The 26773-nt window shown below is 44.7% G+C and overlaps 1 protein-coding gene across 1 annotated transcript in view; it reads right to left on the bottom strand.

Moving 5' to 3' along the window:
• Nucleotides 1-26392, bottom strand: part of LOC144166167 (chymotrypsinogen A-like) — a 28894-nt gene extending 2502 nt beyond the window's left edge. Inside the window, exons 1-5 of the mRNA XM_077695768.1 lie at nucleotides 25928-26392; nucleotides 13765-13963; nucleotides 11900-12035; nucleotides 11164-11308; nucleotides 1432-1571 (exon numbers count right to left, since the gene is read on the bottom strand). Of these exons, the coding sequence (XP_077551894.1) occupies nucleotides 1432-1571; nucleotides 11164-11308; nucleotides 11900-12035; nucleotides 13765-13963; nucleotides 25928-26099 (792 nt within the window). The 5' untranslated portion in view covers nucleotides 26100-26392. The remainder of the gene's footprint in view (nucleotides 1-1431; nucleotides 1572-11163; nucleotides 11309-11899; nucleotides 12036-13764; nucleotides 13964-25927) is intronic.
• Between the last annotated feature and the right edge of the window lie 381 nt (nucleotides 26393-26773).

Genomic DNA, 26773 nt, shown 5'->3' with positions numbered 1-26773 from the left:
TGTTAGGTTTTGTGATTTTCGTGCTTAGCTGGGCTAAGTCTTAAGGTGTCAGGCCAAGTTTAGCCGGATTTCACAAGGCGGTGCCAGTGTGTCGCCCACACTGACAGCGGATACTAGGCTGGAAGAAGCCAGGTCGGCCAGCAGCCCCGCATTTTTTCCGGCTTTGCACCAGTAGTTCAAGCTGCGCCATTTTGTTTTCCGTTTTAGTAGCCAAAGAAAAACTGTCGCTTTTAGAATATCCTAGTAATGGGTGAGCTTACGCATATGCCCCTTGTACTCCCACTGGAGCAGGTGCGAAAGCCAGCTTCACTTTTATAATACCCTATCTTTGGTTGTACAACATTTACAATCAACGCAGTTTTTTTTCTTGGTATTTTTTTGCTAACGGCACGCGACAAAGCTGAAGCTTAAACAGCTCCGCTTTTATTAAAAGACTGCACACCAGTAGAAAATCCACAGATGGAAGAAGTGTGGATAGAGCACTTGCACCTTGCTTATTACAGTCTTTCGTGCGAGTTTGGGCTTTCTTATTGTATAAATAATGTACTATTTGGCACAACACCAGTTGGAAACACTAATTGGTACTGACTGGCAAGTCTTGCTACGATGCAAGATCTATTTTTTGAAGCAAACTCCAGGGTGAAGCGCGCGGCTGACACTACATCTCAACGGCACTGCTCTGAGTACTTCCTATCTTACCGTTTAAAGGTAACGCCCAATGATAGTTTTGTCAGTGGGAGAAGTTAACGGTAGGTGGGTTGTATATAGCGTACTCCCAAACGACAACGCTTTTGGTGCCCCGAATCACTTCTCCCAGTAACACCCATCAAGCCAAGAATCCCAACTCACAACGGGACAGCACCTTGTTCTTTATAAATAAGACGTAATGGTAGGTGGGTTGTATATAGCGTACTCCCAAATGACAACGCTTTTGGTGCCCCGAATCACTTCTCCCAGTAACACCCATCAAGCCAAGAATCCCAACTCACAACGGGACAGCACCTTGTTCTTTATAAATAAGACGTAATGGTGAAAGAAAACGATGCTGGCGGGAGTGGAGACAGTCCTAAATTTCGTAATGGAATCGATGAACTATAGTAATTTCGGTTGTGGTGAACTGGACGAACACAGTACTGAGCCAGGCAGCACTTTTTTGATACTGAACGTTTGGAATAATATACACGTAATTTAGAGGCACAAAACAGCCAAGCATACATTGCGAAGTTTCTAATTACTGAAACAAAAAAATTGCTACACGATATAAAGTATTACAAGAGTCAGCTTGGGTTGTAAATCATAGTGGGCAACTTCGAGAAATATGCATACAGAAATTGAGACGCGATAACCGTCCTATCGCGAAAGACAAAAGGTTGAAAAATCTATTCAAATCTGACAGCCGAAACCATGACGAGGCAATACGTTTTGACTCACATCACAGGATGATCCGTAATCATGTCCTCCACAGAGTATTGTCGGTGGAACGTTGCGGCCGCTGTGGTCTCGGCACGCTTCTGTGCTCATGGCTTTCGTTAAAGTTTGCTTTAGGTCTGTGGTTTCACTCTTGCCAGGACCTGTTGGAAAACGAAAACAGGAATAATTCGGTGCATCGTGCGCCGATATTGTCGTCATTTCTGTACAAACATTATTGACTGTGAGAGCAGTACTGAAGGGCAACTGAAATAACCGTGAAAAGTTACGTAAGAAAAGTTTTCTGTTGTTTGATTTTATCAAATTAGCCACAAAAAGGCAGGTAGGCTCACTAAAGCATTTTAGAAAAACACCTTTCTAAAATATGTCACCGGGTCTGGTACTGGTGAAACATAATCCTAGGGTAATCACTCATAAATAGAGCAAATTCAGAAGCTTGAATACTAAAAAAATCAACTAAGAGCACCTCAATGTTCCGTAACCGCCAGTGATAGTGATAGCTATTCCCATGCATATTTACGATTATGATGGATGTTCGGGGCATAATTTATGCCAAAGTTACCACTTTGAAACGAGGAAAACCAAGATCGTGGAAATATGTCTTGTGTATGGATGTCGGCATAGGCAAATGGCAGATCACCTTACCGTATACTAGCAATGTAATGGCGTTGCGAATATGTCAATCCCACGTTTCCATATCTTTCATTAGGCATGCACGTGTACGTGGAATTGTGTCTGCACATAGCGTCCGCTCAAGGAATCCTTCAGAGGCAATTTGTTCGTTAGTTCTGCTTTGGCAGCCATACTATGTTCATGAATATTTGGGATAATAATGTGAACATTTGTCTTCCAACCTCGCACCTTTTGGTTGGATTTATAAGTCTCTTTATAAGTCTTTATAAATTTCTCTGCTCGTCTCTTCTGCCGAGTACAAGATAGGTAATCACGCCAAAGAGGAACCTTTCCCGTACTTCAATATTATATTTTTAATAAATCGTATTCCGAGAATAACGGCGGTCATACATTTTTAATTTTTAAAACCGCTGAGAGGTCCGGCGATTGTTGAACGCGTAACTTTTAGCAGTGGGACTTCGTGTTGCTTGTCTAAACGCTGCAGAGAAATGTTTAACTTAAGGTCCTTGTTATCTCGTAGCATGTATGAAATATCGGTATGTGGTATCCGCGCGCCCTGTTTAATATCGGCATGCATCCCTCGACCACTATGAACCGACAGTACTCGTTGGCGTTCAGAATTGAAATTTGACATTTATTGGAGGTTGTTAGCAGGTGAAAGGGATTCCATGACTGTTCTCTCGCAAAACTACTTGGCTGGTTTTCTAGCAGCTTTATATGAATATTTTTGTCTGATCAGGACAACCCGGGCTGAACTGAGGTTGTAGCTGAAATGCAAGCCAGTGCATTTTAAAGACTACGACGCACGTTGAGGGACATCCCAAGTAAGGTGTTCAATCTCCCTCTTCAGTCTTCCATCTCTATACAATTTCGACGTCCAGCTGATGATTCACAAAGAGGAAGGTTGACGAATGATGATGATTGGCGAAGGTTGACTGTGGGCCTCAGCGGTTCATACTAGCGGCCTTGACGTTAGATCCTGCGGCCGTCACGACTGCCTTGCAAATAGTGAAATATAATGCGCCTTCCTCCCGTAACATTAGATTACTTCCAACCGGGAAAGTAAATTTTGCGTTAATCTTTATGTTTACGAGAGTAAGGGCTACGAAACTAGTCGAGCAGCTCCAGCTACGCAAACACAATACTGAATCTGCATCGTTGCTGACCTTATCTACCAAACGGAGCCTCAGTCTTGACTGAACCAGCAAACTTTGTTTAGTTTAATACATCGCAGAAACAAGCTTATGGTAAGGAGCACATATCGAAACACTGTGTGACGTCGCCTGCGCGTTGCACATGTATAAGTGCTATGCTATAACACGAAATGCTGGTTCTACTTACTGAACAAAGCCTGCTGTTACTTCCCAGAAAAATAATACAAACAGGCGTTTGTTACGGTTATTCAAGTAGTGCTAAATGTTCTTACTAAACGAAGTTTCTTTTTTTAAGCGGTAGATTATAATTCCAGCCATTCACAGCGAATGCCCCTACTGTATACAAACAAAGGTTAGCCAGAACACGTGGCGTGTGAAATAATATGTTGAAGTGCTTTCTTGAAACGCATGATGGTATCTTACCTACAATCTCTAGAATGAGCAGAGTAACATCAGACTGCAACGGCTGTCGGATAAAGCTGGTGGCTGTTTTTGGCTGAACTTTCAGTAGCTTCAAATGTTTACGGAGCAGTTGTCACATATCCCCAAAAATTATTCACTTAGTGCTCTGCGCAGGACGAGTAAATGCGGAAAGTTTAACTTGCTCCTTTGGTTCTCGCGAGATTTTCTGTCTTTGTTATGAATGTCAGAGGCAATGATGGTGAGGTAAGAATGGTTCAATCACTCATTATGTTCCTGTTATCACTAAAATAATTTGCCTTTTTGTTCTGGAGTTGTTCGTGTGAAAACCTATTCGTCGTGCTCATTCATGATCATAAATAAAGGAAACGTTCTACGTTTGCTGTTCCCGTTATTACGGTCTTTAATCACTTTCCGACAAGCTAAGACACAAGTCGTAGTTCTTTTCTTACATTGCGGCAAAATATTCGTATATTTGTACAGTCGAACCTCGTCATAGCGAAGTAATATCGGGGCAGTAAATTAGTTCGCTATATCCAATATTCTTTGTAACACTAGAGGTAAAAACCTCCTCCAACACATTGGCACAATCACTCTCGCAGGAAGTCTAGATACAAAAACGCATTATTCTAGGCTTGGAAGCCCCCATAAACAAGGTAATTCTTCCATGGCACCTTGTGGCATTTCAAACTAAATGGTCCGAAACATCACAACGTAAAATAACCACTGATCAAAGTTCGTTTGACAATGCATGCCTGAATTCGTAATTATTTGAAGAAGGACATGATCTTCGTCTGGAAGCTTTTCACACCACTGGAGGATGAACGTTGCCGCAGTGTGAGTGCCCGAAATGGCCTTTTCTACATTTCTAGTTTTAGAAACAGTTATCTTCTAATTATTTTTTTTTGCGTTTTAAAGCTAGCTTTCGAGTTGGGAGCCTCGCGTCAACCAAATATTTCTTCCTTATACCCGATATCGTGCCGGCTATGGCGGTTTCGTTATAAAAAGGATACCTGACATTTAAATTAAGCGTGACCAACGATAATCCCTATTTAGTACGGTCGCCGATATTTCGCTATATCAATATTCATTACAACAAGGTTCGCTTCTAGAAGGCGATGACGTAAATCAAGATGTGTTAGCAGTACTGAAGGGCAGTACTGCTAACACATTCAACTGTGTCCTAGACACAGTTGAATATTAAAATATTTAATTTTGGGGGTTACTATTTCGTATCTTCCTTTGTGTTCAAACAAATTTTGGTACTTTTAGATTGTTGCAAGCTCCAGAAATAAGAAGTGCACTAGGGGCCGCTTTCATTTCCATGCCCTCATTTTTTGTAATAGGTGCCCATTGCATGAAAAGTATTTCGTCACCTACTTAGGAATCTGTTTATCAGCCCGTACATTTAGTCCGTACATTAGCCCGTATATTCAGCCCGTACATTATTAGCCCGTACAAATTAGTACATTTACGCATTATTTTTTGAAGCCTCCCTTTGCCTCACAAAGAAGGCAAATGCCATGAAGTAAGAATATATACAGAGGATTCGCATGGTGCTTGTTACTGCAATTCTCTTCCTAATGCAGTGGCTGTGTAAAATTTTCCTATTTCTGTGCAGTAAGCTGTGTTTAGAAACTCTCCCATAAAAAGGCAGAAGTGCGATTCCAACTAGCACTTATAATCGTGTGTCTCAATTGGATAAGCATCGCTGCAAGCAGTAATACACACGCTAACGTTCTGCTGCGAAATCATCTTCCTTCTATGAAGTCTTCAACATGCTAGAAAAAGTTACATGAGTATGAGCCTAATGTAATAGTCGTTGTGCGGCCACGGCACCTTTATAAAATTCCAAGGAGGGTTCATTATATTTAATATTACCTAGAAACAGGAGTGCCTCCAGTTGCACAATTCAACAGGCAAACGAAAATAGCGAAATTATTTTGAAATGGGGCTGTAAATAGTAACGGGACCCACCTATGCTGTGTTAGTTTTTTTTTATAATGGACAGCATTCTTGCTTTTGCAGAATACATTTCTGCAAAGCAAGGTTCGTAAAATACCTTCTACCGACTTAATGAAGAGTTACAAGTTCCAAATTATACATGTATACAGTACACTGCTGCTTCACGAACCGGGTTCTTCTGTCCAGTCAGCCGTAACAAGCAAGAACACTAACTCAAATATTAAAAATCCTCTAGCGCGGACGGTTTTGCTGATGGCCAACGTACGGGACTTGGAACGCATGATGACAATGTTTGCTTCCTATTCTACGTTTTTGGTGAACCGGTAGCGTATCTTTTTTTAGGAGCCGCTACATTAGCACCCATTCGCTAAGATGAAGAGCTAGCTATCGGACTGGGCGGGACTGAAACCTCTCGTTGCTTTCCATGGAGGCAACCCTTGCATCTTTGTTACTCCTGAGTGTGTGGCGATGAGGTCGTAAACAGGCCACATATGTCGTGTCCCCGTTTCTAACTAGGGAATCAGATCAAGGTTGTGTGAAACCCTTCGCCTCGCTTGTGTCAACAACGCCGTCTGATGTCCTCAATGTATAGCTCACTTTCGTCGCCGGAACCAAAGTAGATAGGATGAGAGTGATGGGGAAGATTGCGAGATAAAACATCGAACGAGAATTTCGCAGCATTATAATATAATAAAGGCAAGTATGTCTGCAGTAGTCCGAAAATCAGTTTACAAAATGGTTGAACAAACTGCTCATCATCACAACGGAAGAACAGTGCTTTTTTTTTTAATTGTGTAGCGAGCAAAAAATTCGTAGATCTAAAGTTTGCTTATTTTGCTCATGTTGTTCATTCCCCATTTTTTCTCCTCTTCTTGCTTTTACGCACCCGAGCAGCGTTGCACAGAATGACATCAAGAACCAATTGTGCTCATCTTGTTTCTCATAGAGACGAAGGTTTTGATGAAAATTATAGGTTCAGATCTCTTGCTTTTTGTATGAATATCTCGCATGGGTGAACAAAACAAAAAAATTTAAAAAGGAAGCTTCTGCGCAGTTTTACGCCTCTAGATATTTCGTTTAGCCTCTTAGGACACAGATATCAATGCTAAGGAAAGTGGCAAGGCTGGTCATGAGGCAGTTAGCCATGGGTCCAAGTACAGTCAAGCGTGCACGTGAAAGGGGAGCAGGAAACTATTTTCGCAAGGTCGGTAAATGAAGTCTGTCCCGCGACCATAGCCGATTTATTCCACACTACAGCAGTTTTTTAACACGACGGAAATGTCAGACATACTCAAAACAAGCGAGCACGAAAATGCCTGAAGTACCCGAGAACACCTTCTTACTCCTTGGGTGGTTTCTTTTCTAATTATGTACTCCCCAAGTAAGCTGAGCAATGTACAAATGAGCAACCGAGCTAGGTCCAGTGAGCACAAGAGCTATTTTTTATGCACTTGATTTTATGGCTGCCTTCATACCAATTGGCACAAATTTTTGCAAGCATTCTGGGCAATGAGCAGAACAAGAAGAATGCAAGGCAAATGTTGATGTTTCTAGTGAATCGCCGATGTATGAATGAACTTGGGAGCACAGGAGAAATGCCATTTATGTCGTCGGTATCAGCTCTTCATGATAGCCAGAGTGACACAAAAAAGCAAAAATGCTCCCGGGTAGTTAACCGGAAAAGCTGTAGTCATTTGTCATTTCCAGGTTGGCGCTGCTCTGATCGAACAACCGCCGCCCCTGCCCGGCGTTTTCGCCTGAGGTGTGCTTTCCGCTTTATCTGGCTGCGCGCGCGCTCTCCTGCAAGAGAGACTCAGTGTTGCTGTCTCGGTTGCGACGTTCTCTCTCACCAGTGCCGGCAGATGCGAAAGTGAAGCTACGTCGCGACATAGTTTTAGCGCTAAACATGGACGAACACAAGAAAGAGGACAGAACAGGCGCTAGTCCTATCCTCTTGCTGGCCTGGCCTTCACGTGGGTCGTTTTAAAGCAAAGCTTTCTACCTCTACCCCCCAAGGGTTCTTTCGCGACCGTTGGTGTCACCAGAAAACTCCAGCGAACAAATAAAAGAATTTACTGGCACCGCGGGGAATCGGACCTGGAACTAATAGCCTAACAAAGCGAGAGCCCGTTGTCTTACCGATTCAGCTACGAGCCCACGCGACCACGGGAAGACAAATGGTGTACTCACCAAGCACATCTACGGGTTTACCCCCTGCCTTCTCGTTGAATGCCACGTGAAGGCGTCACACGACCACTCACGCCCATCTAGAGGCCCTGTGCGCACCTTGCTCATGTGCTAAGAGTTACAAAAATTAAAGGAAGCTCACACCAATCCAAGGAATCTCACTTTTAGTACGCCAATGTGCTAAAGCCTGTGGCCTCCAGTGTTCACGTAAAAAATCGCAGCTCCTTGTCGTCCGCCCTCACTCCACATCAAGGAATACATTCAAATACTCCTTCATGACCAGGCCATCACTCCAAACCGCAGCATCAAGATCCTGGGCCTACATTTCCAGGCAAACACCAAGAGTGACGTCTCCTTGCAGCGCCTCAAAAACAGCATTAATGTAATCATACACATGATCAGGCGAGTTGCAACCAAGAAGCGAGGCCTAAAAGAATCCCGTACCTTTCGGTTAATTGAAGCTTTTGTCCTCTCGAGAGTTCCTTACGACAAACCCCTATCTTCTTCTCGACGAGGAAGACATAGAGATGCTTTATATAATGATTAGAAAGGCGGTTGAGGAGGCCATTGGTCTTCTCATGAGTGCGTCCACACTGAGGCTGCTTAGCACGGGCTCCACAACACGGTGGAAGAGCTGATAGAAGGCTGTCTTTCTAACCAGAAGGTCCGACTCAGAACTGCGGTAGGTAACCGCATGCTTCGCCAGATTGGCTGGGCAGCCCATAATGTCACTCTGCTTGACGTACTGCCAGACTCTTGGCGACTAAAACTAAAGATGCTCCCTTTCCTTAGAAATATGAACCCCTCACATGACGAGCGTCAACGAAAAGCACGGTCTCAAGCGCTAAACACTACCCTCGGTGGGGCTCATGCAGTTATCTACACAGACTTCTCCTAACATCGAGGGCAGCAACACGCCACCATCGTGGATACCTCCAGAACCAACCTCCTTGCGTTTACCTCGCTTAGGACCCAACAAATGACGGCAGCAGAAGAGGCAGCCATCACCTTGGCTCTCACTCAACCATGGGTTCGGAGGGTAGTCACCGATTCCCAGCAAGCCTACTGGAATTACCAGTCGGGTTGGGTGTCCTGACCTGCACTGTGCGTGCTAAAAAACCACTCCCCGAACGGTTCCATTCAGCTCATCTGGACGCCGCCTCACGCTTCAATGGAGGGCAACAAATACGCCCACCCAACAAGCCTGCGCTTTTACCTCCCATGCTATGGAGCTGCACGAGGACAGTCACCCGCTTGTCACGTCCAGGGAGATAATCCAGCATTATCGCCTTCTGAGACAGACCGTACCTTCGCCTTACCCTGACCTTTCCAGAGAGAACCCTACGGCTCATACAATCCGGGCTCCTTCCCACAGCCTACGCGTCTACACGTAATGCATCCGAATCGCTACGAAGCTGAATGTAAACTTTTCTCAGAAGTAGGAATACTCCGCCCCGTAATCGGGGTGTGCGACTTTAGCCCTGAGCACCCTCCTCTCTTTCCGTCAACTACCCAACAAGAGCAATGGGAGATGCTGCTGTCCAGGCCCTCTCTACCTACCCAGCTTCAGCGGGTGGACAGAACACAGGCCGCGCGGACTGCATATTGGCCCCACAGAAGAAGGAATCACTCCCCAAGGCTGCACTCTGGGCCGTTCAGAAATCTAAACAGAAGTATTTCTTCCTCCTCCTTCTCAGCCGCAAGTCTCGTCGCCTCCGTCCGCGGCGCAGAGACGGAGAAGTCAGATCGTCTAACACCACGTTGGCGCTTACTTTTATTTTATAAAAAAAAGTTTCCACTCTTTCTACACCAATACAACTCAACCAAATACCGTTCATGCATCATGCCGTGATGTAACCTTACCAAGAATATCTCTTTGAAGTAATAAATGGTGTGGTTAAGTGCATTTTACTTCTCTCTGGTTTTACTATTTGTAGAGCGATGTGAGTGATTTTAAGTAACGTCGCATGAGTAATCGTTATGGGTGTCGTTTACAGCTTTGCTTTCCAACCACATTCACGGGGTGGATTGGCGCGATTTTTTGTTTTATTTTATGTCACGATCTCGTACGGATTTGCTGTTTTTTTACTTTAGTGGATACTTATCAATGTAACCTTACGCTCTAACATCTTGTGTTCGTCCATTTTAACGCTAAAACCATGCCGCAAAGTTTACGCAAACTCGCCCAGCAGCACGTTTTTCTTATGTAGCGACGTCATCCACAAAACCACGCTATATCTGCCGCCGTTATATCTAACTCCGCTGCATCTTCATTTTTTTCGCGCATGCGCATGTGGTTGCACCGGAAGAATTTTCTGCGTACACGATACCGCAGGATGTTCCTTTCGCGTAGCCATACAAAGTCTCGCTTTAAGACAGAACTAAGGATGAATTGTGGCGCAGAGCGTTTCTCTCATAACTAAACGTATAGAGAAATATGCACCCCGTAACGAATCACCAGCGTGCGCTTACATGAGATAATTCTGTTCGAGAAACAAATGAGCGGAAGCAAGTAAAGCGCCAACAGCGGGCTTTTGCTATTCCGCCACGATTCTACTGCAATTACGATCTGATTTTTTTCATTTCTGTGTAAAGTATTTTTCACATGCAGGAAAATAGGCGGTTGGATAATCAAAAGCATGCTGGGCTCCGAAAAAAATATTTTTGATGCGCTACATATCGAGGCTGTGAGGCGCGTCATACTTTAACATCTACGGGTTAATTTAAATTACCTTATGGTCTTTAACGTGTGCCTAAATGTCATTTTGTAGCTTATGCGTGCTATAAGTCAAACTTACGCATCCTCACACTTGTGTAGGTGAGCATAACGAGCTTGGATGCTAATGAATCTCCCAATGCTGCGAAGTGGGTCGGATTTGAACAATATTTCAGTGTGTCAGTGAGGATAAACAACGAGAACGGCTTTTAGGAAAAGGCGTGCAATAGGTGGCATGCCCTTCACGTCTGTCGTCTTTTTTGTTTTATGTCAAGATATCATATGGTGTTGCCGCTTTTTTACTTTAATGGATACTTATAAATGTAACCTTACGTTCTAACGTCCCACCAAATGCTGACGTTTTCATACAGCGCCGATAATTCGCATTCATTCGTTTTGTAGGCCGTCATTCATATACTGTCTCTTATACTGAAGTTATCAATGTAAATATGCCTACGAGGGGACGAAACTGGTTCGATTCCTAACTGGCGTCGTCATCTGGTTTGGATTAAGTTTCTAATGTGATTCAGAAGTGCCCGAAAGCGCCGCCTACTTTACCTCTCTGCGTATTCGGGCTGTATGCACGTTAGTCTACCAAGCTACGAAACAACGTCAAAACTTGCACGCTAAAATTTATCAGCTCTACGCAGGATTACTCACGGCCTGTAAGTCCCCGTCCAGTGACGTATAGGTGAGAGCCATCAACAATTTCTTCGTAGCTCACCGGCAGGCACACGGGATGGACCACGTTGGTGAAGTTGATTTTGTTCTTCAATTTTAGAATGGCAATATCACCGCGGAAGCTCTGTGAAAAAACAACGAGGAGGAGGCGATTGGGAGTGTCAAAACACTCAACAGAACTACAGAGGTGTCGTAAAATTCGAGTGCTCTAAGTGCCTATTTTGACCGTATACTGTGTAAGAGCGAATACAGTACGGGGAACGCGTGCCATAAGTTAGAAAACAAAGAAACAACAACAGTTTGCCGATTGTTGGAAACAACGAATTGTTGAAACTTAAGGAATGCTTTAATATAGGTGTTAATTTAGGCGAAAAAACGCGAACAAAAGCCACGCAATGAAAAGAAGAGATAAAAACTGGAGAGCAGACCGAAAACGTCCATTTACGTGTGTAACCCAGAGCCTTTTTTCACATCTGCGTTTCACAATGCTCGAAAAAACTTACACTACAAAAATAGTTTGCATTAAGTATACGGAGCTGGAAGAGGGACGTGGGCAAAGGCGAAAAAAATCACCATCAAAACGCGTACACGACTCGACTGGGGCTTCCAATCTTGTGCCTTCATTTTTACGGATTTCGACATGTTTTGCCTGATTACCTCCTGCTCACACTACACGTTCATTTAAAACACGTAGCATTCGTGCCGAATAGCTCACTGTTTTCCGGTTGTGCTTGAAGCTTGAATGCGCGCAGATCTCTTCGACTTCCTCCCACATCTCACTTCCCTGGACAGCGTCCCGGCTGTGGGCACCCAAGTGAACCTTGATGTACTGCTGGCCCGGCTGCGGCGCCCTGAGAAGAAACAATAAGATGGAAACTTCCGCAGCGGCGCGAAGCAACGCGATGGAATGATTCGTCAACGGAAGATGCTAGGTGTTTTTAAGTCTCAAGCGAAGAAATAACTGCTCTCACGACTTCTAAAGGAGTCTATTATTAAAAATGAACTACGCCTTTTTCGAAAAAATAACGATGGGGGGACTCGAAGATTTCGAAAATCAAGTCCAACACCAAACGAACCAACCCAAAAACGAGCAGACCCGCATCACACCACTTTATCATACACATAAGGTGGTGTGAAGGAAGGTTTACTGCACTGCGATTGTGCTCTCTAGTGCTTTATTCATAAAGACATTTTATAGTCTTCCCTAGCGTTGACCCATCGTCGTTGTTAGACGGGAAAGTGCATTGTTTAAATTTTGCACGTCTATGACCCCTCTCCATATCCAAACTGCCTCGACCGAGCCGGAATTCTGCAGTCGGATAGACGTCTGCTTTATAACCTGACGGGCCCAGGTTCGTTTCCGACTACGGGAAGCGAATAAAATTTTTGTCACTTCACCCACGACCATCCCCATCGTTAAGGAAATTTGGTGTTCATGCAGTGGGTTCCGGCGGACTAGAGGCGACGGCAGTGAGAGGCTGAAAGCTTCGCTTTAAAAAGACGGTTTTTCATTTCGGTGGCAAAGAACGATATTGCAGGAACTGACTCACCCGCCGAGTTGATATGCACTATGGTTCCTCGATATAGAGGGAGGGTGGTGTCTACATCAAAAACGTCTAGGTTCAACAAAAGCCTGAGCCTGGCCATTACAAATTTACACTTCCAAATAAAGTAAAAAGCAGGAAATGCCATTTTATCAAGATAAGTTAGAATGAAAGAAAGTGGTGACAGTATATTGTAATAAATTTCGTAACTTCTCATGACGTCATGTGAGGAAGAGACTAATTACTAGTAATTTGTTTTATTTCAGAGTATGCCATAGTGTCATGTGACATAACGCCGCAATAACTAAGTGAGAGGTGGTTAACCGAAGCTGGAAAGAGATATAACGTATGGCTGAAGGTGTCAAAATTGTGCATTAAAGGTTTCCTAAAATTACTCTTTACCGAAAGAAAACCACGTCTGAAGCACCAGACAGTCGTTCAACATTAGGTGGTTTCATGCAGCCCGTATGAGGAGAGTTCTACAATTTTCCGAGGCACGTGTGCGCGAATCTGTCGGCGATGCTGTGCCAAATCTAGTACAATACGTCATTTCTTATCCACTGATCTAAAACCCCACGTTTTAGAATATAAACTTTAAGGGACCGTCAGAGTTGCCTGGTGTCTCGTCTTGCGTCTCTTTGAACAGTCATTGACAAATGAAAGGCGATCACAAAAATATGAAGCAGAACACACAAATAGCGTGATTTATTGCCATGCAAGACATATTATCCCGTTGCTTCATTACGGCAAAAAAGGTCGGAAATATGGCTTTCCAATTAAACCAACAGTGCACCACTTTGGGTCCTCCACGTATTTTTCAATTATGCGTATTCTGGCTGATCTTTTTGTGTCCGCATTTCATTTGTCCACGTCTGTCCACTATTTTTCTGTTCATGCACCTACAGGCGTATATGTTCCTGAGCCTGTGCCTATTCGGCTGAAATACAAATGGTGGCTTCAAGGCCCCCGTAGAGGTGTATGCGCGTCGTCGTACCAAAGACCGGGCATTTCATTGGCGATCAAAAGGTTCTCTCACCAGACGCAGTGGGCAGCCGTTATAATGTGCCGGTTGGTGATGAGTGCGCCGCCACAGCTGTGCCCCGTGGTGTGCTTGTGGAGGGCCACGTGCCAAGGCCAGGAGCCTGGAACTGCAGGCTGGCCGCCCATGATTCGGTCTTCGGGCTCCAGTTGGGGCTCTACCGAGGGACGCCCGCATAGCGCCTGTGCCGCTGCATCTGCGGAATAGAGAGGGCGCGGTGGAACGCTATGACACATTGTACCTGCTGGACCTCGAAAGCAGGACATGCGTGTTGTGCCAGATGTTGTAAGGGCAATATTATTGTAATTTGAGCAGAAGCACTTGCACGCTTCTATGGAAGATTCAACCAGTGGGAGTACCTTTAAACTACTTTTGGGTGCGTGCCTAGGTGATAAGAGTGTGTTACGGATGCGCTGCTGCGGTATATATTTTACTGAATGTCGGCTGAAACAATCCATAGAAATACGTGAAGGTGACAGGGTGACCTCCCGGAAAAGCATGTATGCAAGAGTGAATTTTTTCGAATGTGTGGGAATTTTTTCGGATGTGTGGGAGTCATGCGCGCTCTCCTCGTTGCACATTAAAATGCCATTTTTCTTCTGGGGCTCAGTAAATTTTACATTACTCTTATGTCACGTTTGAAGTTGCAAGGTGCACCGTTAGACGAATAAGATAAATAAACACTTCAGTATGTGTTCCTCTCCCTCGCTTTCTGCCTAGAACGGCCGGAATAGAGATACCCGATCAATTCTAGTTCTAAGTTGCCACAATAAAGGGATGCTGCAAAACGCATACGACAAACGCTTCCACTATTTTTTTCAAACCTGGAAGCACTATGAAATCTACAGTTATCGCAAGCATGGTGCGACACTGCGTCATGTTCTTGTCACATCTGATACGTCTTCCAGTTTCTTCTTTGCTTTTGTTGCGATTTCGTTAAGGTGGCATGGAATGCGTTATTTGCTGCAGCCTAAAGCAACATGCCCAATAGCCATGACATCGCTAAAACATGTCATTCGAGACTGCAAACAATGCCCAGACCGAGAAAAATACGGAACATTTTAATCAAGTTTCGGAGTTATCTGATCAAAATAGACAGTACCACATTGCTGGAAACTTTCTGACTACCTAATCTAAGGACTAGATGCGTTTGTTGGCTACGTTCAGAAAACCTTATAGACCATGAAAATATTTTAAAATGTGTTGCAATTCTTTTGAAATAGCCGCCTATGGAGGGCAGACTAAGCGAACTGATTTAAAGTGGCGCTGTGTTGTGAAACTGGCTGTTCATGTAAGCGTGTCCGTGTGCTTCACACTGAGTTAATCAGGATTAGGCTTTCTGCACAGAAAATGTGTTCGACGGTGAAGACGCCAGATGCCATGGCGTGGTACTACCAGCGATATTTACTGATAACCACGTGCCAAAATTCACGATTACAAGCGGCGGTGATTGCCTGTGAGGCTGACGTCAGTTTCATAACTCCCTACGCAATCTTGCTGATAAGCAGAATAACGTGCGTGCACAGTGTCACAATTTGGGCTGGCGACTGTCGTGAGATATCGCTGGCTAGCTGCGCTGGTTAGTCACATGCTCACTCTTACAAATGCTCCGGCTCCACTGTATGAACAAGGTCACCGTTGCAATCAACATCTCCTGCAAAAAGAAAAACTCCTCAGACTCAAAAGTCTCCTTATGTGCGGTAAAGGCGAAGGCCTGTCGATGCTTACTAACAACTTGTTTACTGGTACAGCGTCTTTGTATCTCTTTCTTCGCTTTTGTTTGTTTACCTTCTGGTGCGAATAATTTATACCGCCTTTTTTTGTTCTGCGCCGTGTGTGCGTCTCTTTCTACGCTTTCGTTTTTTCGCCGTACAGCACGAATTACGTCAGCAAGCAGACTGTCACGTGCCACCGCTTCCTTGGAATCAGGGTTCTGCGTGGCAGGGTTGAACGCGTTCTAGTCATGTGCCACCACGTTCAGGTGTGCGTCACGTACTATTGTACACAGTTTTCGGGGATGATGGTTGGATGTTAATGGCGCAAAGCAAACTCGGAAAAAGAGCGCCATAACAGTGGTTATGTAAATAGCTTTTATTTAAATGCCTATTTTTGTGGAGTTTGTAAAACGTGAATACTACCTTACAAACCTGCCGATTCCTAGCTAATACTTAATAGTGTGTGTGTGTGTGTGTGTGTGTGTGTGTGTGTGTGTGTGTGTGTGTGTGTGTGTGTGTGTGCGTGTGCGTGTGCGCGCAACAAACAAAGAAACAATAACGACAGCAACTTTGTTCTGCACTGGAAGTGTGCGGAGATAGCACAGTTGGAAAAGCGCCGGGATGGTAACTGTGCATATCCAGGGTACAAATTCCATCGGATCACATGTGTAATCCTTTACTCTTGATAGCGCGGCCATTTTTCCCACCGGACAACGACAAAAGCAACGAAACTTTTTTCGCTAAGTGGAGCATTTAATTCTTAAGAAGTCCTTAGGGCTTCCTTCTCTCCTAGCGACAAGTTTCACGCTGTTAGGCAATACAGCGGCTCCCTTACGGCGCTGCTCAATCTAGCTGCGGAAATTTCGACAATTCTCTCGGAGGCACTCATCCTGGCTAATAATTTTGCGGTTATTATATTATGTTCAGGTTTTTTTTATCTTATCGGTTTTGGTCCCTTTCGCGCTTAATGGCGCGGTAACTTTGATAGAGAATAATAAAAAAACAACAACACACAGATGGAGTCTCCCAGCGCACCGTATAGAAAATACCTCCGGCCTAATTACACATGCTACTTTCCATGTTTGCGGATTATATAAAAAAATTACGCAAATCATTTGCACGCATTTCTTGGAATTTCAAGCACAATGCACCTGCTACGCGTATTAGGTTAATGGTAGCGGACATTACAAAATGTTTAGAAATATAGGTCCAAAACAAAGCTTTTTTTTAGCCTGCGCATTGCCGCGTGATAAAAAACTGAGATTGCCTAAATAAGCAAGCTCTGAGTTTGGGGTTGCCGTTTTACAGACGCGGTTTTTACGAAGGAAGTCAAAAGGAGATTAGCAAATTTTGTCCTTTTCAAATACATCATGTGAAGCCTAATTGTATCATGTTTGATTCGACAAATAGCGCCATACAGTGTCGCTGTTCACAAACTCAACGGGCCGGTGCCTCCGAAATTCATATTCAGTACAACCGCCGGGGTGGTGCCAAAAGTCTCACTCCTGTATAAGACTTTTAATAGTGGAAGGGGGTGGATTGCTTTGAGCCGCTGTGTATATTCAATATGCGCCGAGATTTCCTACGCGCAGGTGATTTTCGTGTAAGCCTGCACCAGAAATACACCCTCTGGGTATGCCTTCTAAATTGCCGTTCGAGATCACTACAGCTGTATACTTGAAGCACCAATAACAACTTTCATGCTTATCATCAAGATCATGATCATATGATTGTCGTCGCCGTATAAAATCAGCTGTCATTGTAAAGGCCCTCTCACACGTACGACTGGAGCGACAAAGGCGACGCAAATTTTCTCACTCTTCTCGCATTGCTGAAGTCGCTGATGCCGCGTCGACAAGAATTGCTCGAGACCTGTAGGCAACAGCTGCTTGAGCGATGCGACAGCAACGATGGTGGTTGGCTGGTGCGACAGAAATCGCGCCTCTTTTGTCACTCCAGCCGGAATTGTGAACGGACCCGAACAATTATCATGCAATAATAATAATAATCGTTCTAGTAGGAAGCACTATTATGACCTTGAGCAACTGCTGCAAGCGTTACGTTGGGGTGCGACCATATTGTTATGTGCATTAGATTGTCCATATCGTCGCCTATATTAACTTGCTTCCTAAATATGCCCACACTTTAGAATGCCAATTCCTTTTCTTCGATGTCAAGGCTGATTCAATGTTCAAGTTGGGGCGGGGGGGGGGGGTTATCGTGATACGTGATTTGTGCTGTATAGGATTCGTTTACTTGCCTTGATTGTGTAGTTTTCCCCCCTTTCCTACGTTCATCATGGAGCTGCTTGCACAAAATGAACCGGTAGCTAACTGAACAGCAACTGTTTTTCTGAAGTTCATTATATTTGCTGAACAGTGATTTCGTGGCTTGCATCTGTAACATGGCCATAAAAAAATTCTTCATATTTATCATCCAGTGGAATTTTCAAAGGAATTTTCTCTACTCGGTACAAGCAAATTTCCACCGGACCAGTTGACGAAGAAGTGGATGTGAACCGAGGCGAGGAGGCATAGAGTTTTATACTAATATATACTAGAGGGAAATCTGCGCTGCAGTCGCGGGCCGTCGTGGGCGGCGCCATTGCCGCTAGCGACGTTCCTCGCTTACTTGGCTTAGCTAGCCCTATAGCTTCTTTTTTGTCTGGAAGCCAAAACCAACAAAAAAGGGTAAATTTTTTTTTCTGTTCATCGTGCATTATGCTTCTACATGGTCACTAACATATTCTTTTTGGAGGTTGAATTTGGAGGTTCAACAAAACAATGCAGTAACATTGTTGCTGTTTTGCTTCTGCAGTGATATTGTTGCTTTTTTGTAGCCAGAGCCAACTTTCCAGCCTGTTCATGAGCCATGCCAAGGACAAGTGCAACGTGCCTGCCCGTTACATGACGAAACGTTCACCGAAGCGCGGCTCCCCTAGACAGTGGCGCCAGTTTTTCCTCTAGCATATATTAGCAAACTCTATGCTAATTTCCTCTAGCAAACTCTATGCGAGGACTCACTACCAGAGGATTCGCCCTACGCGGCTGTGCCGTCGGAAGACGAAGACGGAAGGGATGGACACGACTGCTACTGAATAAATCCCTGTACATTCCTATCGGTGTTTGCTTTACAGTGCCGTCAAAAACGACTTTGCAGTGCTGTCGTCCGGCTGCTCTGTCTCTCTCCTTGGATCCGCTGTCAGCGTGGGGAGAGGCTAGGTCGGCCCGCAGCTCTGCTGTTCCTCCAGCCTTGCACCACTAGCGAAAGGTGCGCCAGTTTTACCAACTTTTTAAGCTCAGAGTAGAAACGACTGGGAAATGTTTATGTCGGCATCCAACCCTGCATTTTGAAGTTAAGCATAGTGGTTGAAATGTATCGAAGGCAATTTAACTTTATTGTTCGTAATAAGTAGAAATCGAAGGAAGATGGACCTGTGGATTAGAGATGTCCACAGTTCCCTGAAGATTAGCTGTGAAAATTTTTTAGTGGCGGTAAGATGTTGCCACAATAAAACGATAAAACAGGAACATTTACGGGCGGCAATTCTGGACAATCACCCGCATTTGAACTGCGACTTATGATTTACTGGACGTTTGTGGTATCCGTGCGACTACTTTACCAACGGTGAAAAGAAGAAAAAACGCTCAACCAGGCCAGAATGTCTGAAAGCTTTCCAGCTAAAAAACTTGCTGTACAAATGTCATTATATTCTAGCCGATAAAGGTGTTAAAATACGGCCATATTTCTGAAGAATTCCTATTTTTAAGTATTCATGTCTAGTTAAACTATTGACAGCTGGGCATATTTCGGCCATTATTATTTGCCTTTTTTGGGTCCATTTGGCAGCCGCAAACGAGGTCCACAGAAACAAAAGAAAACACACACAAACTACAGGAAAAAGTGCTTGTACGAGACACACTGCTTAATTTACACCCATAACATAACGGTTATGCCTTGGCAAATACCGTTTAATTTTTATCTCAGCGCCTCTTCAAGCGTCAGTGCTAAAACACATGGCTTTTATTTTTAATATTGAAATTTCAAATATTTTCTCGGGTTCCTCCAAATGGTGTTAAATCTCTTCTAAATCATCACCAGTAGGGTACCGAAGTGTTAAATTGCCGTCTTAAAGTGTCAAGGAAGTTGTGTATATATGAGGAGAATGTCTGAAAAATACGCTGAATTTGTTGCGACGTAGAACAATCTTTTCTCTAGAGCTTTATGCGTGAAAAACTTGGTGTATCTTGGGACATTACCTGCAGTATCAAATTGTGTTCTCAAAATTTTCCAGCACTCCTACTTGTTTGACTACCTGACCATAATGTGCATTACAATGTGAATTACAGGGAGATCTACTAGATTTGTGTGGTCGGGCAACCGTAGACCATACTATCCTAGTCTTAACAATTCTGACGATGATGTTTCCAGCAGAATATGTGCTAAATTATAGTGGTGGAACAAAATGTTTGCCTTGGGATAATAAAAAGCTATCAAGGAATATGCAAGACGAGGGTAAAAATGCCACCAAGAGTACAAAGCGCTCGAATGAAGACTCCTTTGCCAACAAGCCGTTTTTCGCTGCGTTGATCAATTGTTTGTCTCGAGGTCACATCATAGAGCGTGGTTGCAGGATCGCAGTTGGTAATCCAGTATTCCCTTCTAGCTAAAAATTACCTGCCAAGGTCCTCTTGAACCCTAATATCTCTGCAAAATCCTCCCTAAGTTTTTTTTCTCTTGAGTGGTCAGAATTTTACAAAGTTAGTGTGTACTCGCTTTAGGCAAACTGAATTTCCTGTGCGTTATAGTTTCCACTGACGTAGCAGTAATGGCAGAGTTCGAATGAGCCCATACAACCGACAAGAGCCTGTTTATAATAAAGAGGTCATGCCCTTTGCGGCCGTTTCCAATGGGGTGATGTCCACTTGGTGGAAGTTTAGTAAGTGGTCTTCCACCGATACCCCCTCCTGCTGTACGTAATAAAAGATACCCTCCTTTTGATTACAGCATCTCTTTCAACGGCTCACGGAGAGAACAATGATAAGAGTGGCCCTTAGAGATACGAACCGAGTGCCTTTGAATAGAGGGCAAACTCGGGTGGAAGATATCGCAACTCAAATAAAGAGAAAGATATTGCATTCAATGGTGATGCTATGCGGACAACTGACAATCAATGGGCCACCAGTGGAATTAAATGGCTTCCAAGGGTGGTGACTAAAAATAGGAGAAGAATGGTAACGCCGCGAACTCAATGCATCAAAAATTGTGCTTGGAAAGGCATTATTTGAATGGGGCGGGGATTACCATGATGGCGGGGATTACCATCATTTTGAAAGTGGTGTCTGTAGTGAATTTTCCCACTACTCATTTTAAGTGCGAATGCACGTCTTAAGCGACCCTGAATCACGCGTCCACCGCCGTCCGTCCGTCCGCACCACATACCTACTTAGGGCGATTGGCCAAGAAGAGTTCCTAATTTCTTTGGCACATACCCACTTAGCGCGATTGGCCAAGTAATCTGAATCACGCGTCCACCGCCGTCCGCCCGTCCACACCACATACCCACTTAGGGCGATTGGCCAAGAAGAGTTCCTAATTTCTTTAGCACATACCCACTTAGGGCGATTGGCCAAGAATCGGGCGTGAGAAGGGCTAATGCACCCGCTTAAAGGAGTACTGACACGAAATTTCAAAGCTGAGATCCGCTCTAGCAATCAAGTACAACGACAACACAAATAGGTGTCTGTGCATGGCACATACCCACGTGGGGGATTGGCCAGGAATCGGGCGTGAGAAGGGCTAATGCACCCGCTTAAAGGAGTACTGACACGAAATTTCAAAGCTGAGATCCGCTCTAGCAATCAAGTACAACGACAACACAAATAGGTGTCTGTGAATAAATGCATCTTTCTTTCTTTGTAGTTGTGTGTGTGTGTGTGATCTCTCTTTCGCTAACATTACCGAACCGCGCAAATTCAACTCCTGCATTCGCACTTTCACATTCTTCCCCTCGGGGAAATGCGGGGAAATTTTTTCATGTGAACAAATGTTTGCCGGCGCTGCCTCCCGTTCTCTTGGAAGTTTCATAAAGGCCTAGTCCGCTCCTTAAGCTATTATAGTCGCCCGGTATTTAAATCATTCGCGCCCTCGATGATCATCAACTCGACGTGATGCGAATAATTCTAAAGCGAGAATCGTGTTCCTTATTATTATCACCTGAAATGATTATACAACACTCCGATGCCATTGCCACAGAGAAAGTTCATTGCGACATAGCTGCACGTAAATCTACTGGAAGCCCCTTGTTGTGTAATCGTACAAAGTGTTGCTGGTGACGATTTCTTGCACGCAATTTTTATAGAAATTTTGGGTCACATCATTTTCGTTTAGAGATGTAGATTCAGTGTTGTCACATTCTTGGGAACCATTTGATTTGATTTTACCATTCTCAACTGGTTTAGCGCTTCCAGTACATCTAATAGGCTGAATTCGGCCTAATGTTTGTGCTCTCGACCAAGTCCAAAATGAGAATTTTCTATCATGAAAATGTTTAACTAAAAAAAGGAGATAATAACCTCGTGTCAATCCTTGTGCAGAGTACAGCAAGAGTGAAAAAAAAGCCGTATAAAGCTACACAGAGCGGTGTTCGCCAAAATCCAAATTACTGTCAAGGATAGCCTGGCCATATGATTTTTGCATGTCACCCAGGCATTTTGTATATGAATGGTTTCCAGGATGGATAAGCAGATATTCTCCGCCACATTGATCACAGGATAACAAGCAGCACACTTCATTCAGCTGACTCAGCAGTGGAGCAATGTTTAGCTGCAGTCGCTCGGCGTGAAAGGGCCGCTTTGTAATCACTGCATATAGCTCCTAGTTGACGCACTCCAGTGACACTGAAGTTTCGTGCGCAGTCCAGATGAATGTACATGCAATATGCATGTTCATTGACCGCCACATCATGTTTCGGAGGCCGCATTACTCCCACAGAGATCGTGTTCTGTCCCACGATTCCGACGCTGAATCAGCCGACCTTGACCGGGGCATTCTGTTGAATGCGTCGACCTTTATAACGCAGATAAACAGAGCTCCGCCACGCGTGTTTCTGGACTGCTACGCGCATGGTTAGACGATTCGCACTGTCAGCTTTGTCATTTTTTGCCACTCGGGCACGCGGTGAATAGCCTGTCAGGTTTGGGTGCGGAAGTGATTGTTCCAACGTACTGTGGTCGAGGTGCTTGAATTCATGAGTTTAACTAGTACAGAAAACGTGTTATTCTAAGCTGGTTTGGATACATTTCTTGTAAAAGCAATAAGTGACTTATCGAACGATAAATGGGCATCGGCGTTCTATAACGCTAGCTTAACTAAGGAAGTAGCGAGAGGTGGCCGTAGGCCCCTCACAACAAGACAGATGAAGGTGGCGAAATAACACAGCAAAACAAACGAACAGCCGAGCAGCATCTCGCCTATTACAGGGCTGAAGGAACGGAGGCTACTCGTAGGAGACAGGTCAAAGCCGCACGAGAGCGTTAAGGCAGATCTTGAAGCAAAGCATCTCAAGTAGCAAGATTACGAAGCCCATCGAGAACGCGAGGTGGAAAGAAAGCGTCGTGGGTGTTTAATGACACATGAAGGCTTCCACAATCACCTGTGCTAAGTTGCCTCGGACAGACGTTTCATTTATTATATGTTGTCGCGCTAAAAATGGTTGCGACAACGTCTTTTGTAGCATTAAGAGCACTCACTTCGAACAGCTGTGAGTGTAAAGAGATTACACGTTAGTACTACAGGAAAAAAAAAATAGCTCCAATCCAGGCTGTGAAGGTGGTTGGAAAGCAAAGAGTTATAAGACACCTCCAACAGTTGCCGATGCGACATCACTTGAATTCACACACACATGGCTCTACAAAGACTGAAACCAGAGATTGTGCCAGCCGTTACTGGAATTCGCGGGAGGGGCACCCCGAACACAGCAGCGGCGTCGGCCATGGCCGGGCTTGTGCGGCGGGCGCCACCGCTTTGAGTCTGTATAAAGAAAACGGAGAGGAGCGTCTTTCGAAGGGTGAGACAACGGAAACTAGCCGTCCTGATGTGTTAGCTTGGGGCTACACCACCGCGCGACCCAAGCACAGACACCGAAACAATTCGGCATGTGAGCTTAGTGATTCCCAATTATACCAATTTAAACTCGTTAGTTTAGTAAGTTTGAGAATTGCGAAAAAGCTGAGGGAACTTTTATAATCGTTATTAATCAAAACCAGTTGCTACATTCAAAACACAACTAAAATGGCATTCACCAATTTAGAAAACGGAGCCCCATTAGTAACAAGCAGTACGCAATAGGTAGCGTTTCTCTAGCGGTCAGATATCTGCATGTGGTTTTTACATTTTGTTTTCCCGCCCTGCAGACAAATACTAAACGTATGTTTGCCGTACAAATACGTAATTCCGTCGTGTGCCGGTTACCCTGGAGGTGCTGTCGAAGAAGTGAATCAAGCCGTGCAAAGGCAGCGCTCAATGGGCGGGAAGCTGCGCCAGAACAGGCCCAAAACAACCATCGCTATAGCAGACGACAAAGCCGTACCACCGACGCCACCACCGGCGAGCAGGAACTTCCGCGCGGGGAACGCTGGGTAATTCGCCGCGCAATCTATAGTGTGCTCCGTGAGTGAAACCCTTCGGCCCCCTCCCCCCCGTCACCGCCTCCGGTGCGTTGGGCTTTTGTTGTCCCGCATGCCACGAAAGAACCGTTGGCTGGTAGAGCTAGAAAGCTTTGCATTAAAAATTTAATGAAATTAGGAATGCTGATTCCTCGTAGTCGGATTGAAGAATTTGAAACCAACAGGGCTTAATTTCAGGTAAGCAACGTCCACAAAACACGTGGTAAAAGAACGCAAAAAGTGCGCCTGCTGTTAATATGCCCTGCTTCTAAAATGGCGAAACAATCTTTAAATTGGGTTAGTATGATTATACTGGTTTCTCCAATTTCACTAGAAACTAGGTATATCAGCATAGTTAAAAAACAGGTGTCACAAGAGTTTTACATTTAGTTGAGGGACCTATTGCCCATACTTTGGTGTGTTAACTCAACTTTTTTGCACCTTATTGCACAGGCATATTTACCCGGATACAGGTTCGACGCCTGCTGTTCTTGTGTGATTTCGAAGTTCGAAACAGCATGTCAGAATGATTTTAATTCATATCGCCGGTAGCCTGGCCTACGTACAATTCTGGTAGGTAAAAATGCATTGTGCGAAGATTTGTGGCACACTTCAGAGGTTAAAATAATTTTGTTGTTGGGAGAGATGTCAATGCATTTCTTGATCGAAGGCGTTGTTAAAGAAAAAATAATTGAAGCTCCACTTGCACTGTGGCAGTGTTGCACGTAATAGGTCCATAAAGTATTTCTAGACTTAAGTTTGAAGCAACCTTTTGGGAATAAAGTTCTGCCAACATGCAGTGAAATACCCAACTGCTAATACATATATATTCCGCGAAAGGTTTCGATAAAGGACTTGTTTGTGGGTTCACGCTGTGCAAGGGAATATAGGGCCACTGATTCTGAGAATAGTAGTTTTCACTCTTTTTAGGTATATTGAATCTATGCAGAATAAATGCATGATAGGTATGGGCGGAGCAATTGCCGGCATATCCAGCCAGGCTAACCCCGCCTGATCCCACAGAATAACAACCACCACCACCATGCACCACAACCACATGCTAGGCAATTTATTATTCTATTTCGGACGGCTCGTGTCATATTTCCTCTGTCGTAATAACGAATGCCTTTTTTCTGTTTGCATGAAGTTTATAGGCTATGGCAATAAAATGCTGAAAATAAAAAAAGGTACACTGACTCATAAATACTTAGACAACTTCCCGTTAAATGTGATTCATTTTGTCAGCAGTGCTCTAGATGTGCTTTTTTTCTCACAGTGCGAATTTTACTACGAAATCCGCACAAAAGAAGAGCATTTAAGAATACTTCCGTATATAACAGCGTCATGGTTTTTCATTTGATTACAGCGCCTAGCATCATACAACATTCTAAAAAATCCGGTCTCTCGTTAGCATAAAAACATCTTTAATATAGCTGTGGCAGCGCTAATTCAATGTTGCTCATAAATAAATATTGTCCATTGCACGCTCACATTCCGCCGCTTTTCTAACATATATGAAATATATCCAAGATATATTACATATCTTGTCTGCTATTGAGCAAACGTCCTTTATCAGTTGACCACAAAACAATTTACATTTACCCAGTGAGCAACTTTATCCCGGGGAAGAAACACGTGGAGAACACGTGTGCCTACATCATGTCAGACGCGTGCTTCTTAAGGTTTCAGCGTCGTCTCTCTACTGGGGAAAGCCACGAGAGTCACTGCCTGACTTGCAAATATAAGAGAGTATAGGGTTTCCTGTCTAGAAACACTCACCGGTCGCCTGCTCCGTCGTCGACATCTCGGATGCCGGAGATGGGATCACGGCGGCAGCTTGAACTTGGCCAGTGGAGTACGCCAGTAGCAACACATGGAACGCTGCCGGTGCGAACACTCCGGCGGAAAACGTCGTTCGTGCCAAGCAGCAATGCCCTCTCCTTCTAGCCATTGAAAATACTCTTAAAAAATGACAATTACTTTCAGCGGGTCACTTAAGCGGAAGCCAAAGCAGTGTAAAGCTGCGCCCACGAGGGAAGAAAAACCCGGCGTGTATTACGTGGTCCAGAGAAAAGAAGAGCAGATATCGGCGAGGTGACCTAGCAGGTCCTCAGAATGAAAGCCCTCGTGAGCCGTGTGTTACGTGCTGCCTTTTTCTTCGCGTGGTCTGGAGGGTGCTATTCGGCGCGCGGCCTGACCTCCCTGGTTGCGAGCCTTATGGCTTTTAACTAAGGTCGGGGCGCGATACCGCGCTGGCGAAGCGTCTTGAGAGAGTCGAGATAAGTGGGATCGCCGGCTTTGGCGCCTTCCCGTATTTCGAAGCCGGCGCAGGGCCCGCGCGTGCAACCGCTCCTATCGGCCGCCGAGGAAGTGGGGGGAAGAGGAGGGGGAAGGACTGTTCTGTATGACGCCAGAGAATGAGCGACCCTTAGCGCAGGTTATTTGTTTTTTTAAATGCATAGCATTTTAGTAACTCACAATGTCACGCGGCGTTGGCGTGCGCTGTCGTAGTCCGCATGCGCGCCTTGTCGTAGTCCGCATGCGCGCCCTGTCGTAGTCCGCAGCCAGGAAGAAATAACAGTTTCCGGCGCCCGGTTTCGAACCCATGACGCCGCGGGCGGAACG

Source organism: Haemaphysalis longicornis, unplaced genomic scaffold (genome assembly GCF_048455015.1).
Source record: "Haemaphysalis longicornis isolate Haplotype H1 unplaced genomic scaffold, Haemaphysalis longicornis Haplotype H1 scaffold_16, whole genome shotgun sequence".
Taxonomy (NCBI): domain Eukaryota; kingdom Metazoa; phylum Arthropoda; class Arachnida; order Ixodida; family Ixodidae; genus Haemaphysalis; species Haemaphysalis longicornis.
Note: the sequence above shows the minus strand (reverse complement) of the source record. Positions and strands in the feature narration are given on the sequence as shown.